General features: G+C 33.0%; 3 protein-coding genes across 3 annotated transcripts; all 3 read right to left on the bottom strand.

The window, feature by feature from the left end:
* Positions 1 to 3,818: 3,818 nt before the first annotated feature.
* Positions 3,819 to 4,602, bottom strand: LOC121202921 (protein SENESCENCE-ASSOCIATED GENE 21, mitochondrial). The gene is made up of 2 exons (XM_016842393.2): positions 4,278 to 4,602; positions 3,819 to 4,162 (listed from the first exon to the last, which is right to left on the bottom strand). Exons 1-2 carry the CDS (start codon positions 4,349 to 4,351, stop codon positions 3,934 to 3,936), a joined length of 303 nt encoding a protein of 100 aa, XP_016697882.1. The 5' UTR covers positions 4,352 to 4,602; the 3' UTR covers positions 3,819 to 3,933.
* Positions 4,603 to 6,125: 1,523 nt separating this feature from the next.
* LOC107913757 (protein SENESCENCE-ASSOCIATED GENE 21, mitochondrial) lies at positions 6,126 to 6,991 on the bottom strand. Its single transcript, XM_016842404.2, has 2 exons — positions 6,612 to 6,991; positions 6,126 to 6,521 (listed from the first exon to the last, which is right to left on the bottom strand). Exons 1-2 carry the CDS (start codon positions 6,683 to 6,685, stop codon positions 6,296 to 6,298), a joined length of 300 nt encoding a protein of 99 aa, XP_016697893.1. The 5' UTR covers positions 6,686 to 6,991; the 3' UTR covers positions 6,126 to 6,295.
* Positions 6,992 to 11,176: 4,185 nt separating this feature from the next.
* LOC107913741 (uncharacterized) lies at positions 11,177 to 14,179 on the bottom strand. Its single transcript, XM_016842392.2, has 5 exons — positions 13,947 to 14,179; positions 13,469 to 13,615; positions 13,294 to 13,401; positions 12,610 to 12,676; positions 11,177 to 11,214 (listed from the first exon to the last, which is right to left on the bottom strand). Exons 2-5 carry the CDS (start codon positions 13,583 to 13,585, stop codon positions 11,189 to 11,191), a joined length of 318 nt encoding a protein of 105 aa, XP_016697881.1. The 5' UTR covers positions 13,586 to 13,615; positions 13,947 to 14,179; the 3' UTR covers positions 11,177 to 11,188.
* Between the last annotated feature and the right edge of the window lie 4,397 nt (positions 14,180 to 18,576).

Genomic DNA, 18,576 nt, shown 5'->3' with positions numbered 1-18,576 from the left:
TCTTTACATTTTCAGGCATTTTGGTAGGAATTAATGGTAGCCTAGGCAAAGTTTAAAGAAATTGGAAAAAATTTGAGAAAGAAGGGACATATCTTGTAAAGTAAAGAAAACCTAAACCCTAATTTTTTTTTCTCTTTTGTTTTTGGCTCTCTGCCTCACGATAGAAGAAAAGGAAGTGGGTTGGAGTCTTGGGGGATTTGGGGAACTTTTTGTTTCAATTTTTATTTTTTGGGTTTTGCATGACCGAATAATAATGGGTTATGGTGGGTTCCTGTTGTTTATTTTAAAAATAAATTATGGATTATACAATAAATTTAATTTTTCGATGTTAGTGATGCTTACTTTTTTTTGTATTATATTGTTGATAATATAAGTAATGAATTGCTTATATTTCTAAATATAATTATATGTTTCTTGTATATAAATAAAAATAAAGCATGCCACCACGTGAAGAGTTCTCGACTAAAGGATTGGAATGTGCATCAAGTAATGATATAGGTTGACACTTTGGAACTTCAGTTTCAAATACGAAAGGAAATGTCATATGTAAACTTTGTGGTAAAGTTGTGAAAAGAGGAATAACACGATTTAAAGAGCACGTTGCTCATAAAACCGACAATGTTGCACCATGCCCTAATGTTACTGGTATGTGATACTTTATTATTATTTTTAAATGTTATTATAAATTTATAAATAAATATTATACATAATTGATAATAATATAAAGTGTGAATTATTTTTATTTTATTAACAGGTGTCATTAGAGAAAGTATGATGAATATACTGAAAGAAAGCAACACAAAGAAAATAGACAAAAAGAGGAGAACAAATGACTTATTATCCCAATTACGATGAGAGGGGGATAAACACGAGGAATTCATTGTTGAGGTTTCTGCTATAAGGCAAGCACCTCGAGAAAGTATCCAATCACAACACGAGTGGCATAGAAGGGAAGAATTTAGACGAAGTACTAGTGGTTGGAGTAACATTTATGAAGAAGGGCGATCTTCTCATGGATCAGCTGGAGAATATCATGGAGAAAAAACAAGTAAATCCATCCCAAGTGAGTCTGAGTTAACCTTTAGAGGAGCTATACCTGAATTGGCTAGAAGCAAAAGCTCAAAGCAACCAAAGATTAGTGGTTTTTTTTAAAGACTTTACACAGGAAGATAGGTGAAGCGATATCTAAATTTTTAATATATGAACAACTTCATTTTCAATTAGCAAGTTCTCTATGGTTGTATAACTTAATTCAAGTGTCAATAGAAGTTGGACAATGTGTAAAGCTCTCAATACCTTATGAGGTTTCAAATGTGTATTTGGAGTTAGAGTATCAACGAGTTCGTGATTGGGTAATTGGACTAAAGACTCATTGGAAAAAATTGGGTGCAACTCTAATGTGTGATGGTTGGACCAACAAATTGAATTAAATACACATCATTAATTTCCTTGTTTATTGAAGTAAAGGAACTGTTTTTTAAAATCTGTGAATAACTCGAGTGTTCATAGTAAAGATGTTGAATTCTACTACAATTTGTTAGATTTAGTTGTAGAAAAAATTGAAGTTACATTTTCCAAATAGTGACTGATAATGAGGCAACAATAAAAGCCTCTAGAAAAAAAATTAATGTTGAAAAGAAAACATTTATAGTAGACCTCATTTGCAGCTCATTGTTTAGATTTATGCCTTGAAGATATTGGGAAAAAGCCCAATGTAGCAAAAATGTTAAATGATGCTAAGAAAGTGACTTGACCGTGTGACCCAAGTCAGAGAGTTACACGGGTATGGACACGAGCTGGGACACGGTCGTGTGCCTCACATCGAATGCACACACGGCCTAAGACACAGGCATGTCTCTTGACCATGTGAGCCACACGGCCTGGCCACACGGGGCATGTGTCCTCTGCACCTAGGGAAAATTTTAGAATTTTGAGAAAAATTCTCTGAGCTTCTAGTTTAGTCCCGATTTACTTCTAATGCGTTTTTTGGGTCTCGAGGGCTCTTACAAGGGACAATATGAGTGATTTATGATTGTTTTTTTATATTTATATTAAATGTTATGAAATATTCGTATTTAACCTGAAAAGTTCGGTAATGCTCCATAACCCTGTTCCGACAACAAATGTTAGAGGTGTTACAATAAGTTGAAGTATAAAAAACTTGAGAAACTAGTGTTTACCTACTATAATATGAGGCTTCAGATAAGGCATAAAAAAAAAGAATGAGCATTGATGATATAAATGTTAGTTTTAATCCTATCAACCTTGATCATATCTTTGAAGATGTTGATCCACTACCAGAATGGCTTCAAAAGAAAGATAATCCATTGTTAGATGGTGAAAATGTCGGTGTGTTGTTTGTGGATACCTCTGATGATGAAATGAATGTTGATCAATCTTAACAACAAAATTGGTCTCATTCAAGTTCTAGTGCAACGCCTAGTCAGATTGGCAATGGACCCAATGGTGGTGGTTTAAGTCCAATTGATGACAATGATGGACATAATGGTGATAGAGGTGAAATTAAGTCTTTTAGTCTGTATGGAGGAGAATATGAGATTGGTACCACTAGTAGACATTTCCGTAATAGATCAGAAATTGATGGAAATATATTTCCTAAACCTAAGAGAGATAGAAGTGAACCTAGAGCTCCATCAAAAGGAAAAGGCAAGAAGCATACTTCTATAAGTTCTTCATCTGGTAGGAGATTGAGTTCTAGTAATCTTGGGTATAGTAATTCATCTACTAGCACTCATGGTTTTTATCCACCGGAACAACCTTCTTCTTTTCAACCTTCACATGGTTATCCATAACCATATGGTTATTATCCACCATTTCCTAATTATGGTGTGCCATATCAGCCTCAAATGCATCCTCCACCACCAATGTATCACCCACTTCCACCTCTCATGTATCCTCCTCCTCAAATATATCCTTCATATCAATTATATCAAAATCAAGGTGAAAATGTTACTTTTTTATATATTTTTTTGGACAAAGACCACGAGAATCAAGTCAAGAATGCTCTTAAAGTGAAGGTGAATGATTTGATCCTCCTCATCATTCCACTAATTGGTGAAAACTAAATTGTATCATTACCATTATTTGTAAGGTATGGTTTTTTTTTAAAGAAAACTTTTATTAATGTTTTTAATTTTAATGATATTAAAACATTTAAAATACATCTATAGACAAATGAATGGAATATATTTTTATGAAAATATAATTAAGATTTGAAGCATGCTAAACTATATATGAAAGTAGAATGAGAGTGAGAATAAGTAGTAGGAAATAAGAATAATTAATGAGAATTTATACATTTATCTATTCTTTTTTTTTCCTTTTGCAGAATGTTTTGATATCTTCACCATCTTCAAAGTTGTTAAACTTATTAAATATGATGAATGTTTAATATTTCATTTTTTTTACTTTGTTATTAGTTAATATAATATTCTTAAAAAATTCGTAAATAAATATAAGAATAATTGATGATTGTAAAAATTATATTATCATATTAATAAAAGTTCATAAGTATTAGAAAACACTCTAAAAATTATTAAAAGTGACTTTTTATAATTATAATTATTATGTTTTACAATAAATTATGTGAATTTAAAAAAAATTCACGACTGCAATACCCATGATGATCATAATAACATCCGGTATGTCGGCAACCGCGATAAAACACAAGAGCTCATCCACAATTTTTATCAGTGCTTGTTACCTATACGCCATGGTGTATTATTTTCCCTGGAAAGCTTTAGATATTACTAATAAAGTAAAAATATTTAGACATATGGATTAGCAAGTCAACAAAATTGATTAAAAATGTTAAGTATTATTATTTATTATAAATATTACATCATCAAATCTTAAAATCTATTTCGTCGACAAAAGGACAGAGGAGCAAGCAACCAGGTCACCCTTGTTTATTTAGTGCTTCTTCAAGAGCATGGATCTGAGCTCGGCCACGTCGATCTCATTGGGACAGTTCTCGGGTCTGTAGCATCCGGTAACCGGGTCGGGAACCCACGAAACCTTCTCTTTAGCTCCGCCAGACATATCTTCCCCTGTTTTCTTGGCCACCGTAGCAGCGCTCCTTCCCGCTCCTCCTCTTATTCCACTCGACACAATTCCTTGTGATGCCGCCGCATATCCTCGTCTAAAGAAAAATAAACATCACTAAATCTTTATTCGTTTGTCACTTCATTATATATACACGTAAAAAATAAAATAAACAGAGCCATGGAAGGAAATGAAAGAGAACTAATGGATACCTGGAGATAACGTTAGAGATTACATCGACGACAAAAGTAGAGAAAAGCTTAGCGTTGGAGAGAGAGCAAGCCATTTCTCTTATCTTAATATTGATCTGTTCAATTCAAATTCAAACTCTGGATTGATAAAAACTTGAGCGCTGCTGTAGGAAAGCTTTTTTTATTTTTTATTGTTGAAGAGCAAATAAACTTTCTACAGCAGCGAAGAAGAAAAGAAGAAGAAACTCTCGCGTTCTCTCTAGAAAATGTTATGAAGATGGGTTCTAACAGTGGCTCTGGTTGGGGTTTATATAGCCAAGAAAAAGTAGAGGGAGACGCGAGAGAAGGCGCGAGGAAACAAAAACGAAAACAAAGACGCCGTCAACACGCAAGTAATGGTCCTCCTTTTTGCTGCCACCTGGCAATTCATTCTTTATTGGGTGAAATTTTATGGCGTGTGGGATTTAAGGATCGACGGCTGAGACGGTGTATGGTTTTAATGGTGCGGACATTTTCTTCAATCAAATGATATCATCCATTTGAGAAATTACCTTGTCCATGCTGAAAGAACCAATGGGGATGCAACAGATAAATTGATATTTTACAACTTGTGCTGCATCATTCCCACTTGAAACATTTTGCAGCTGTCCAGTCATGAATCTCTCTTTGATCTCACTACCTACAGCTCTGTTGCCATTCGATATCTAGAGGGGGTAGGAAATTGTGAAATTCGTGGTTAGTGATGTGGACCTTTTTTTGACTTTATATGGGTGATGATTCATGTTTGCCAAACTGAAAAGCACTTGGATTCTTTGAACAATAAATGAGAAAACGAGGCAGTTCAGATTCATTCTCAATTTAAGGACCTTTCAACTCCAAACCAAATTGAGTTCCTCAAAATGCCATACAAATCCAGTTTACATCATTATTCTAAGAATAGTCATGCATCGGTTAGCACGTTATGTTTTGATCACAAAAAGCTTAGATTAGATTATTAATGCTTAGATGGAGGCCAAAATTACAATTTCCCATTTACTTAAATAATTGAGAGGGGCTACTAATTAATTAAATTTTCTTATTTGACACTCCATCGTAAATATTGAATATTCCATTCATTCTTCTTCTATCCCATCCCGTTTTACTTCCATTTAAATTTTTACTAATTCAAAAAAACAGTTTCCCTTCATTCACTTTCCCCCATTTGAAACACATCTCTTGAAATCCATTGGATCATTTGGTTGTTCTATATTATTTATTTTCCACTAATAATTGGGGTTGCTTCCAGACATGACACCTTCTCAATGTCTTGGGAGGTAGACAGTTTCAGTGAATTCACCGCCTCTCTATTTTAAAAGCCTCTGAAGGCCCACCCAATATATAAAAGAATCTCAAGAAAATTAAAGAATACCACACCATCAATCAATCTTCACGCTTTGTTTATTGTATTAAAGTAAAATCTTCAAGTATTATTGATTTGTTTGGGCAAAATCAACCATTAATTAGTTGGATTAGAAGCATTCTTTCCCGCAAGCGAATCTAAAACAGGATTTCATGTAAAAAGAGAAAGCCTACTTTATAATAATTACATTCCACCGTCTTTTCTTTTTAAGTAGTGTTTAAATATTCATTGAATCGCGAGTTTTATACTCTTTTTTTTTTTTTGTTACTTTGTAATCATGGGTGACTTCTCATTATTTACCAATGCTCTACAAACGGATCACCGCCGCAAGTTGTGAAGCAAATTACGCTTTCATACTTCCAAACAATTGTCTTTCACTTTCTCTTCTAATATGTGTCCTTACTTATCAATGTTTCCATATAATCACGTTTAAATAGCAACACCACAAATAATTATTAAGAAAATGCAAGTAAAAACAAGCATTTGATTAAGATCAATTGAAACTCCTAGTACAAATTTCTTGATTCGCATATGAGAAATCAAGAATCAAGTATTACACAAAGGACGGAGGAGCAAGCAAGCAGGTTAGCTTTGTTGAGCTAAATATATGGAGACTAGTATTTTTTTTTTTGTTTATTTACTACTTCTTCAAGAGGGTGGCTCTGAGCTCCGCCACGTCGATCTCGTTGGCACAGTTCTCGGGTCTGTAGCATCCGGTAACCGGGTCGGGAACCCATGAAACCTTCTCTTTAGCTCCGCCAGACATCTCTTCCCCTGTTTTCTTGACTACCGCAGCAGCGCTCCTTCCTGCTCCTCCTCTTATTCCACTCGACACAATTCCTTGTGACGCCGCCGCATATCCTCGTCTAAACAATAAAACAATACATCATTAGACTTGAAGAAAGAAAAAAGAACAGAGCAATGGAGATGAAAAGAAAAATAGAACTAATGGGTACCTGGAGATAACGTTAGAGATTCCATCGACAACGAAAGTAGAGAAAAGCTTAGCGTTTGAGAAAGAGCGAGCCATTTCTGTTTTCTCCTTTTTCTTTAAATTGAAATTTTGGATTGGTAAAAACTTGAACGCTACTGCAGAAAAAGCTTTTATTCTTTGGGAAAGAAAATAAACCTTCCGCAGCAGCGAAGAAGAAACTCTCTCTTTCTCTCTAGAAAATGCTATGAAGATGGGTTCTAAGAGCGACTCTCCTTGGGTTTATATAGACAAGAAAAAGTGCCAGAGAGACGCGATGGCCGCGAGGAAACATAAACGAAGACGCCGTCCACAAGCCAACAATGGTCCTATCTTTTCGTGCGATTTTTTTGAAAAATATTTTTTGAATTAATATTTGTTTAAACGGTGGGGAATGTAATACAAGTACAAATACAAATATAAATGGATTTTTAGTAATCATAATCATTAAATCGTCTGTTTCAATGGTCATATAATAGAATTAAAGTAGAATCATATATGATAGTAGGATAATTAAAGGTATTAACCGTTTCAAATGTGGTTGGAGTTTGAATCATGTTAGTTGCATTTGTTGTTCGGACTTTACATTGTTATTATAATTCACCAAAAAAAATAGAATTAAATGACACGAATAAATTAATTATTACCGTTCAAATGAACTTATATGATTTAATGCTACGTTTGGTAAAATGTTTTGATTATATCATGTCTTTTTGACACAATGTTTAGAACTATTCATAATTTCTCTCCAACCCATAAATAAGAGGATAATATGTTTCAGCGCACTTAAATTCACATCCTCCTGCATTGGTAACAATGCTCATATCAATCGAACTAAGACAAAATCGGCTACATTACTTATCTTTGACAAAAGAAAAGAAGTATTTTTTTTATTTTAAAAAATATATATTTTTAATAGAATTTTTATTCATCATTCTATTTTTAAATTTAAATTAATTATTATATATCTAATTATTTTAATATATATTAAATAAAAAATTTTGGTATTATTATACTAATAATTAGAGGAGGGCGTAAATGTTTTGTATTTTTTTTTTTTGAGTTAAAATAATGGAGAAGTACGAGATTAGTTGGCCCTTCATTGACCCGGGTCAAAATTTATGGCGTGGAGGGGTTCACGATGCGACGGTTGAGAGTATGATATTTGAGTGCGGCGGACTTTTCTTCGATCAATATCAAAGCATGTGATGGTGGGGGTTCAACGAGGAAAAGTCGACGCGAGTGCGATAGTCTTCTCTTGGTAGACGGATTTGTAGCCGTTGATAAGGGTTCTGTGATCAAATCAGAAATGTCCACGTTTAGAATAACCATAGTTGGAAAGAGGCGGCGGAGAGCATAAATTTCTTCTTGTTTCTCGAAGTAACTGACCATCCACCCTCTCCAAGGGTCAATTCGCCAATCCACTCCTTGGTCTTCAATGTTCCGATTCTCTACTGTTTTACCAAGTCTTTTATATTTTGTTATCTACATAAAATAATAATGATGAGGCCTGACTTCTATTGTTTATTAATAGTCTCCTAATCATGCTTCATTCAACCTTATCTCCCACCCTATCAATTTCGTAGTTAAGACCTAAGGATACAGAAACACCTTTATAAAACATTTTCAACCTCAATTATCTTCTTCCTCTTTTTCAAATTTTTATATTTAACCTAAATTCTGATACAACCACTTACAACTCTTCGAGTGAACTATCACGAATTACTCCAACCCTACCGTTGTATCAACAAACCTTTAAACATTTTTTTTTAAATTTTAATATTTAATTTAGTAAAGTAATATTATAGATTTAACTTTATCAGTGGTATTCTAAAATAATAATTAAGAAAAAGAATAGAAACAACTAGCAACCGCCTTAAGATAATGGTCAGAGTCTGGAGTGCTTAGCTTTGGGCATACAAATATAGGGTGATGTTGAAAGAATCATATCAGCTTTCCCCCTTTACGATCAATTTCCCGTGATGCCTCTCTTCTTTAGCTCTCTACCTCTGTATTTCTCAATTTATTGTTTTTTAAATTGCAAATGGTTACCTCTCATCATTTACCTAAATTTTTTTTGTCCTCTTTCTCTATTTTCAGGATTTTTTTTCCAAATTAATGTGCTAAATACAAAAAAAAAGAGAGAAAGAAATAGCTCTTCGAAATACTAAATAGCTTCTAACTGACTATTTTACCTATAAAGGCGCTTTTCCAAATTTATTTACAGAAATAGGTCGATTTCTGCATTATTTATCGAAAAAGGTCGAAAATGGCAAAACGCATCCGCATAGGAGCATTTTTGGGTGAAATTTCAGCAAAACGCACCCTTGGGGGAGCGATTTTGCCATGTCAACATAAAACGCGTTGACGTGGACGCGCTTTGCTGACGTGGCAAAATCGCTCCCCTAGGGGCTTGTTTTGCTCTGTGATTAGGTTAGGGCTTTTTGCATGTTTAGTCCCTAAGGCTTTTTGGTTTAGAGTTTTTACGGTTAGGGCTTTGTTAAACTAATTTAGGGTTGAGGTTGTAGGTTTAAGGTTAAAATATTTTAGGTTTAATGTTTTAGGAATTTTAAAAAACAAATCAGGGTTTAGTGTTTTTTTAAAAAATTAATTAAATTAGGTTTTAGGGGTTTAAAATAAATTAATTAAATTAGGGTTTAGAGTTTTTAAGAAAATTAATTAAATTAAGGTTTAGTGTTTTTTAAAAATAACTTTGTGTTTAGGGTTTAGGGAAAATTGTATTGACAATAAAGATTTTTTTTCTACAATAGTTCCATATTCAATTTATTTTGAGAAGACAGTTCTAAACAAATAGTATCACAAAAGCTTTAAGCAAGATGCACTGTTAGCAAAATTGATGGAAAAAGCTCCCACGTGGACGCTCTTTTTTTACAGTAGTTCTTGGAAAATAGTTTTGAGAAGATGATTCTGAACAAATAGTGTCAAAAACGCTTCAAGCAGGATGCACTATCAGCAAAATTGATGAAAAAAGCTCCCACGTGAACGCTCTTTTTCTACAGTAGTTCCTGAAAAAATAATTTTGAGAAGACAATTCTAAACAAATAGTGTCAAAAACGCTTTAAGTAGGATACAATATCAGCAAAATTGATGAAAAAAGCTCCCACGTGAACGCTCTTTTTCTACAGTAGTTCCTGTTTGACCTGGGGCTATAAATCAGTCAAATTTCATTATCAGGTTGCATAAGTTACAGTAAGAAAAATTAGAGAGGCTAAGCAGAATAGAAATTGAAGATGAGTAAACATATTAGTACTATTATTTACTATGATGGTGAGGTTCGTGACACCGAGAACGGCGTTGTTTTTTTATCGAAAAATATAACGTGATTGGTTTTTAACCAGGATATAGATTTAACAGAACTTTGTAAAAGAATTAGGCGTAAAATCTTCGGAACAACACCAATGAGGGTTTCTTCTATTAAGTATCGATTTTATGTTTTGATTGATCTCGTGACATATGACTCATTTGTTATCAAAGGTGTCGTAGGTTGGAGGTGATGGTGTAGACTTATCTCGCTAGTGGATCACCCTATCTTGAGTTATATGTACAATTTTCATCGCCAAACACTACACCAAAACAGGCTTTTAGCGGCGCTTTTTAGCGCCGCTGAAAGTATTTGCGGCGCTTTTCCCACAAACGCCGCTAAAGACCAGGACCTTTAACGGCGCTTTTCCCACAAACGCCGCTATAGATCAGAACCTTTAGCGACACTTTTCCCACAAACGCCGCTATAGATCAGGACCTTTAGCGGCACTTTTACACAAACGCCGCTATAGATCAAGACCTTTAGCGGCGCTTTTTTTATAAACGCCGCTATAGATCATGACTTTTAGCGACGTTTTTTCGCAAACGCCGCTAAAAGTGCCATTCCGCTAAACATTTTTATTAAATAAATTTTTGTAATAACAAATGGAAAGGTCAAATTTTATTTTGAATGTATTACTTTTCATTAACAATAAAAGTAAAAGAAATTATAGTAATAAATTTCAACATTCACCTATAATAAATAAATAAATTAACATAAACAATTAAATTTCCTAACAAAAAATAAATAAATAAATTTCATTATATGGGAAAAGAACATATATTCCTTTCAGTATTATATAACAAAAATTAGTACTACTACAAATACGGTTATTATACATACGCTTCCGTTTTCTTGCAGCGTTGAATTGATTGAACTCTACGAGTATCTACTACTGACAGCTGACAATTTTGGCTACATATTTAATTTTTCAATGTTCTCCTTATTTCCAGTCTAATGGTAAAAACAACAGCACCTTAATTTCCGTAGTGGTGAAACAACAAAAGAAAACTTTACTTATCACTCCATGTTTGACCAAAGAAAAATACCACCATGGCTTCTTGCAAATCCTCAGTAGCATCTGCCCTCTTTGAGTAACTACATAACAAATTTAGTATAAAAATTATGAAAAATCAACATTCTACTCATCAAGCTCCGGTCATATTGAAGGAAACGATCAAAAAAACAATTTGAATAATTTGCAATAAAGTACTGCTTAGCAAGCTCTTGTTTTTTCAAATCTAGAGGTTGCCCATCAAAAACATAGCTGAAAGAAAATACCACAAGCATTAGCAAATAAAAGGCCTTTGGGATGTGGTACCGTATAGACAGCATAAGGCAGAAAATATCTGTGTTAGGATTCTAATTTCCTCTGACACACGTAAGCAGTCAACTATGCTTTAGTTTTTTCACAAATTCAAAATCAGAAAGATTTTCTGCCTTCCTCTGGCCATAGCCGTTGCCTCTTTTGCTCATCTACAATGGTCAATATTTTCTAACATATAACATCTTAAATAAAATAAGAACAGAGCAAAGAATTTTCTTTTCACAAAAAAGATAACTAGTTGTTAGCTTGGCTACACTAGATGAAGTTCAAATCACTAAAAATAAAACCACTCCTAATAGCTCACAATATCAATCTTATCATCATAAACTAATTGTTAGCTTGTCATCATCAACTAATCTTCCTTTTTTTTTTTACTAAAAAGAATCATTTGTAATTTTTGTATTTCATAAGAATTGCTCTAACCAGTCAAAGAAATCCCTACATATCAACTCATTAACATGATTCTAATTATTTTTGTGCTGGGGAGGGGCATTTTCTGATTTATATAATAGAGTTTTTAGACTTTATAAATAGGGTTAAAATAACGAATATGAAGTAAATTGTGAAACTTTAAAAACCGAGGGGTCATAAAGCAAACTATATGGGGGATTTTAAATTCACTTAACAACATTAAGAAAAATAAGTTTGGTTTAAAGTAATGGAAAAAAATCATAAACTAATTTGATTTGGTAATGTCCTTGTCCTACTTCGAGTGCCCACTGCCCATAACTATGAGCTATTTAAGAATTTTCATGTTCATGTTGAGCTACAGTTATATAAGCTTTTAAACATTTCTCCATATCATTCCCTTTCGCAGTTAAGATTACAAGCACAAACTCTTAAGGCACGCATTAAATTAAAAAGCATATACTTATTTTCAAGTATCTAGATGTTAGGATAGAAAGTCACCAACCAAGCAACCACAATGAACAACTTATTTCATCATTACATCAAGTTTCATCCATGATAAACTTCTTCGCCAAAAATAAAAACATGAAAAAAACTTCTTACAGATCCAGTAGAAAAAGGGAAATGAGAACATTAAAAATCCCTGACTGAGATTTTATAAGAATTTAGATTATGAAAAATATATATTAAAAGTAAGCATAACCATGATATACTTTGAAGAAAACTTTTTCATCATAAATAGTCATAAAAGTATAATGCTTAAGAACTTTATGATGCAAAACTTTTTACAACCCCCAAGCAAAACAAGCACTAGATGCCCCAATTTCCTACTATTGCAAATTATTACTAGAATGTCTAATACTTCAAGAAGATGATTAGTTGAATTGATATATAACTGTAAACTAAACTAAAAGATTAGGGAGTTACCATGAGTAACATGATCTTTGGTTTGGCTAGATAGTAGTGATGATACCAAGACAGCAAATCTTCTTTCCTAACACACGGTAAGAGTTAAAAGATATACTAGTTATATGTTTTCAAGCATACATAATTAAACATCCATTAAATAGAAAGGAATCAGTAAATAAGAATCTAAAACAAATGTCTTTAGGATGCAAAGAATCTTCAACAACATTGCTTCAAGAATCAAGAATGACGAAATCATAGTTTTGGAAGCCAGACCCCAGTAGTGGAGCTTGAAGCAAGGGTCGAGGCTAATAAGGCAAAATCAATCTCCATCCACCCATCATATTCACTGTCAATAATCAAATATATAGTAGACTAGCTGGTGCTGCAAAGTGGGAATATTGAGCTCAAAATATATAGGATGCCAATGCAAGCAGGCCAACCAGATAACTATAGGATCAAAAATGAAATTCAATGATTCAATTTTAAGTAAAATGATTAAGGCAAATTTCAATGATTCAATAAATTAAATTGAACTCCATTTGTATAAACTACATCAGCTGCTATTTCAGATTTATTAACGATAACTTTCCTAAATCCAATACTTGAAACTTGATGTTGTTGTATTGTATGGTTCATCAAAAATAATATTACCAAGCTGCAAATTCAGTAACATATAGAAACCTATAAGGCATCATGACTTACCCGTATATATGTAACTGTCTGCAGCAAGTTGCCTTCATTGATGCTGCTAAAGGCTTCCAAGAGCTGCTTAACAATTGGGGCTGCTTCTGTAAGTTTCACTACAATTTCCTGAGAGTAAAGATTTTTTAGTCATACATTTATTCAAAGCTGAAACCTGAAAGCAAAAGGCTCTAACCCTGTTTTCCAGTCGAGCTTTTTGATCGGTGATTCTCTTGTTCGTCTTTTGGTTGCCGGTTGGAAAATGGTTTGGTTGACCTCTTTTCTTCAGTTGCTTAGAAGATTCTTCAGACATGCTTTGGATGGAATGCAGTCGAAGTAGATGCTGCAAAAGTGAGGATATATAAATCACCTTCAAGTTTGTTTGGGAATTTTATGTCATCATAACTAGGGAAGAAGTAGAAATCCTCCTTAAATAATCAAGAAGAGGGTTTAGCCTTTAGCTGAATAAGGAACACACAAGGATACACCAAGAAGCTTTAGGACTACACTTTATCCTTTAGCTTGAGCTGCTAGGAATCACAAAATGTAAATATCTATACATAGAGAACACTGCTACACATAACATCTAAAACGACTATACTGTAGCAATATATTTATTTATTTATTCTTGCGCGAGAGAAGGAAAAGATTAAAAAAGCTTAAAGCTTGAGGACCTTTGACGGGAACCGCGGGACTGAAAATAATTTTTCCTGTTTACTGCCTGCCTACCTACAACCACCGTGAAGCGCGAGAGTTAATCCCAATAAATCAACCCAACATAAATGGTTCCATAATACTGAAAATTTTGTAGCTGAATTACATGCCAAAAATACTCGCCTTCACAAGCCATGAGGGCAACTTAACTGCTTGTGCTTTCCCGACTCTTCTTCTTCCTTGATGCAAAGTTGCTCGGTCCGATTTCTATTTGGGGGATTTCAGCTAAGAAAAACAAACTCTTATTTGGGGATTTAGGACGACCGACAGAGATGAGAAGAAGAGGGAGTAATGAGCGGGTAACCAAAAATCATTTTTTGGGAGTGAGCGGGATTTTACCTTTTATTTCCTTCCACATTTGCGGCGTTTTAAGAAAAAAACGCCACTAAGAAATTTATCAAAACGACACTGTATTGAAAAATTACAATACATGTTTGCGGCGTTTTTTATCAAAACGCCGGCAATGTCTACCTTTTCTGGCGTTTTTCTTGAAAACGCCACTAAAAAATTTAAATTCTTCTATTGAAAAGTTGGGAAATTTTAATACATAGTAATGGCATTTTTTGTTGAAAACACCGCTAAAGCTCACATATTTTTTATATTCAATTATTGTATCTTTTATATAAATTTTACATAAAGAATTATTAAAATTTTAAGTAATATTTACAATAATTAGATAATATTATAAATTTTAGTTTTTTATTTCATTTTTATTTTTGTATTTTTTTCTTATAATTTGGTCCTATCCAAATTAAATAATTACCTATATATCCATATCAAATATATCAAATGGTTTAAATTAAATATTTTTAAATATAAAAACATTAATTAATTGTATAAAATTGTATCATTTAACAAATCTCAAATAAACCTTAAACCCTAAATTAACCATTCAATATATATAAAGTCTATCTATTATATATCTCTTAAATAATATAAACTATACCCATAATTTCTATATATTAAATTTATTATTATCTCTTTTACAATTATATAATAACATATTTAATATAAATTAAAAAAACTAATTAATCTAAACTTTAAACCTTAATTCGACCCTTGAAACCCTAAATCCCTAACTCTTAACCCCTAACCCCTAACTCTTAATCCCTAAACCTTAAATCCTAACACTTAAACTATAATCCCTAAATCCATATATAATCCCCAAACCTTAAAATAGTAACTCCTAAACTTGCCTTAAATCTTAAATTAACCATATACCGTAAACCATATCAACCCTAAACTATAATAATAATTAATTATTTATTTTAAAATTAATACTATCTTATCTTTTTCAATTATATATGAAATTATTTAATATATAAATTAAAAAATATTTAAAAATAAATTAAAAATAATTAATCTAAACCCAAAACCCTAACTTGACCCATGAACTCATAAACCCTAAATCCCTAACTCTTAACCCCCAAACCCCTAACCACTAACCCCTAAACCTTAAATCTCAACCCTTAAACCATAATCCCTAATCCATAATCCTTAAATCCATACTCCATAAACCTTAAAACAGTAACTCCTAAACCGGCCTTAAATCTTAAATTAATCATATACCTAAAAAACTTTAAAATTATTTTAAATAATGGTATTTTAATTGTTCCATGTGTTCTATTTTCAAATTATTTCTACGTGTTATTATTTTTCTGAATATTTTAAATATTCAATTAGAAATAAATTGAATTTTATTTAATTAATATAAATAAACCAAGTAAGATAAAATGTTTTTAGCGGCGCTTTATCAAAAACGCCGCTAAAGCCCCTACCATTAGCGGCGCTTTTCCAAAAACGCCGCTAAAGACCCAGGCATTAGCGGCGCTTTTTGAAAAACGCCGCTAAAGCCACGAAATGTTAGAAAACGACACCGTTGGGCTAAGGTTTTTTGCGGCGTTTTTTTGAAAAACGCCGCTAATGCTCATTTTTAGCGGTATTTTTTTAAAAACGCCACTAATGCTCAATCTTTAGTGGCGATTTCCAGAAAGCGCCGCTAATGCTTGATTTTTACCGGCGTTTTTTGTCCAAACGCCGCTAAAAGTGCCGCTAAAAGCCTGTTTTGGTGTAGTGAAATAAAGTATTTGCGACTTCAACATCTATTATTGTCGGAGAGGAATACACGACCCCTACTCGACACTAAGTTAGTGGGAGGCAGAATATGGAAGTGCCCGTTTTTTTTGTGGCAGTATGGAATACACAACTCTTGCACGACACTCAGTTAGTGGATGGGACATGCATATCGGTGGATCGGTGTTCGATGCTGAAAATACGTATTGGGGAATGACATCAACTTCTAGTGGTTGCGATCCACATCTGATTGGGGACGTTATGAAATGTCCACAAGAAGGGATGGTGTACTCCCTACGACGTTTACCGATGAGGAGACCTTGTACGTTGCAGATGATGGTGGGTTGGATGATGAGTCTGATGTGGATCCACCTCGAGAGCCTGTTCCATCCGAACCTGAAGACATAAAAGGGGGTTCAGATGATGAAGAAGAAGATTCGCGATTCAGGGTGTACTCGCCTCTAGCCCACATGTATAATATCGATATATCGACAGATGATACGTTGGATTTTTCAGAGCTACTACACAGAAGGCGTGACTGTACAAGTTTGTCATTGGATTCGGGTGAATTGAAAGTCGGTAAGGAGCTTTTTAGTAAGGATGGTTTTCTTGGTGCATTGAAACAACATAGCATCCATCACGGGGTTAACTACAATGTGGTTAAATCCAAATCTGAGAAGTTCAAGGCCAAGTGTGAATTGCAAGACGGTACATGTTCATGGAAAATCATGGCTTTGGTTAAGAAAAAGAAAGGCTTGTGGGAGATAAAAAAGTACAAAGGTCCACATACTTATGTTGCCAGTATAGTATCACTGGGTGTTTAAGGTTTTTGAATAATAATGTTATTATTTAATGTTGCATTATTTAACTTACTTCGTTGACAGGTGTTTCACAAGATCATCCCAAGATGGATTCAGGTATGATAGCTAGCTTAATACTACCGACGGTGAAGGCGGATCCCATGACTTCTGTGTCAGTCTTCATTGCCAATATTCGTATACAGTTGAGGTACACGCCCTCTTACCACAAGGCTTGGATAGCTAAGCAAAAGACATTAGAAAAGTAGCATAGTGGGTGGGATACTTCATATAATGAGGTGTGGCAATGGTATCAAGTGCTGGAGAGGTACGTCCTAGGTTGCATAACAAACCTTGAAATGAGCCCTGCGTACTACAACGACTGATTGCTCCGTGGATGCCAAGTGTTCAAGCTTCTATTCTGAAACTTTAAGCAATGCTGGGACGCATTTGTGTACTGCAAGCCATTGGTACAAATTGATGGTACCTATCGACTATTCCTAGCTGTGGCACAAGATGGCGGTGGGAGAATCCTTCTTATTACGTTTACAATAACACCGGAAGAGTCAGATGATGACTAAGATTTCTTTCTTTCTAGGTTAATAGGACATGTATGCCCCCAACCAGATATTTGCGTTATATCGGATCGGGGCACTAGAATTGTAATGACCCAAAATTCAAGGGCATCGAAAAAGTACATTATCGGGCCTTTGTCTTAGCAAAATGAGTTCGTAAATAATTATTAGAAATATTTATGAGTCTATTAGTGAGCTTAATTAGGTTTTAATTAAGTGAATTTAGCTCAATTAAGGATAATTAAGAAAAAAGATTAAATTGAATAAAGGGTAAAAGTTTAATTATAGATTAAAAGAAAATAATAGGGACTAAATAGGTAATTAAGCCTGTTCCATTAAATGAGGCGGCAAATGTGTATAAAAATCTTAGATTTTTATGTTAATTATTATAAAATATATTATTATTTATTTAAATTGTAATTTATATTAATTATATTATTATATTATGGAATAAATTAAAATTAAGACAAGTGTATGGTGATAAGATGATGCAAGGGTAATAATATATATACACTTGTATTATAATTATTATTTAATTAAAAGATATTTATTAATTAAATAATTATATTATAAGATTTTTGTATGATAAATAAATAAAAGAAAGACAAATGGATGGTCATGATAATAGACAAGTGTAAAATATATATGTGTACAAATGTAATATAAATATTTGTTATTAATTAGATATTTATTATTATTAATTAGTTTATAATGAAAGAAATGAAAAAGATAGAATAGAAGTCATTTCAAAACAAAACAGAAAAAAGAAAGAAAGAAAAGAAAAAAAGAAAATTGAGGGTTTAAGGTTTAAAGCTTTGATTGGTAAGTCAATTAAGCCCTTTTTACTTAATTTTGATGTTTTAGAAGCTTTAAAATAAAGTTTTGTTGAAATTAAGTTGAGGTTTTAGAAGTTCATAGGTTTTTAAGCATGGTTCATGTTGGATAAATTGTTGAATTAGGGATTTAATTGAATGAATTTCAAGTTAGGATTGATAAATGAATTAAATTGTAAAAGAAGCTATAAGTTTTGTGATTGAGGGATTAAATTGAAAGAAATTTTAAATTAGGGTTTTATTATGAACACTTGATAGTTAGGTTGAATTTGATAGGAATTTGAATAAGAATGAACTACGAATTAAGTTAGT

This window comes from Gossypium hirsutum, chromosome D08 (assembly GCF_007990345.1).
Source record: "Gossypium hirsutum isolate 1008001.06 chromosome D08, Gossypium_hirsutum_v2.1, whole genome shotgun sequence".
NCBI lineage: Eukaryota > Viridiplantae > Streptophyta > Magnoliopsida > Malvales > Malvaceae > Gossypium > Gossypium hirsutum.
This window is presented reverse-complemented; position numbering and strand designations above follow the sequence as displayed.

Bases quoted from the DNA above. Each gene is read 5' to 3' on its own strand.
- LOC121202921 (XM_016842393.2), bottom strand. From the start codon at position 4,351: ATGGCTTGCTCTCTCTCCAACGCTAAGCTTTTCTCTACTTTTGTCGTC. The intron at 4,163-4,277 runs GTATCCATTAGT...ATTTTTCTTTAG, and splicing joins ATCTCTAACGTTATCTCCAG to ACGAGGATATGCGGCGGCAT.
- LOC107913757 (XM_016842404.2), bottom strand. From the start codon at position 6,685: ATGGCTCGCTCTTTCTCAAACGCTAAGCTTTTCTCTACTTTCGTTGTC. The intron at 6,522-6,611 runs GTACCCATTAGT...TTTATTGTTTAG, and splicing joins ATCTCTAACGTTATCTCCAG to ACGAGGATATGCGGCGGCGT.
- LOC107913741 (XM_016842392.2), bottom strand. From the start codon at position 13,585: ATGTCTGAAGAATCTTCTAAGCAACTGAAGAAAAGAGGTCAACCAAAC. The intron at 13,402-13,468 runs GTTAGAGCCTTT...CTTTACTCTCAG, and splicing joins AAGCTCGACTGGAAAACAGG to GAAATTGTAGTGAAACTTAC. The intron at 11,215-12,609 runs GTAACTCCCTAA...ATTTTCTTTCAG, and splicing joins CAAAGATCATGTTACTCATG to CTATGTTTTTGATGGGCAAC.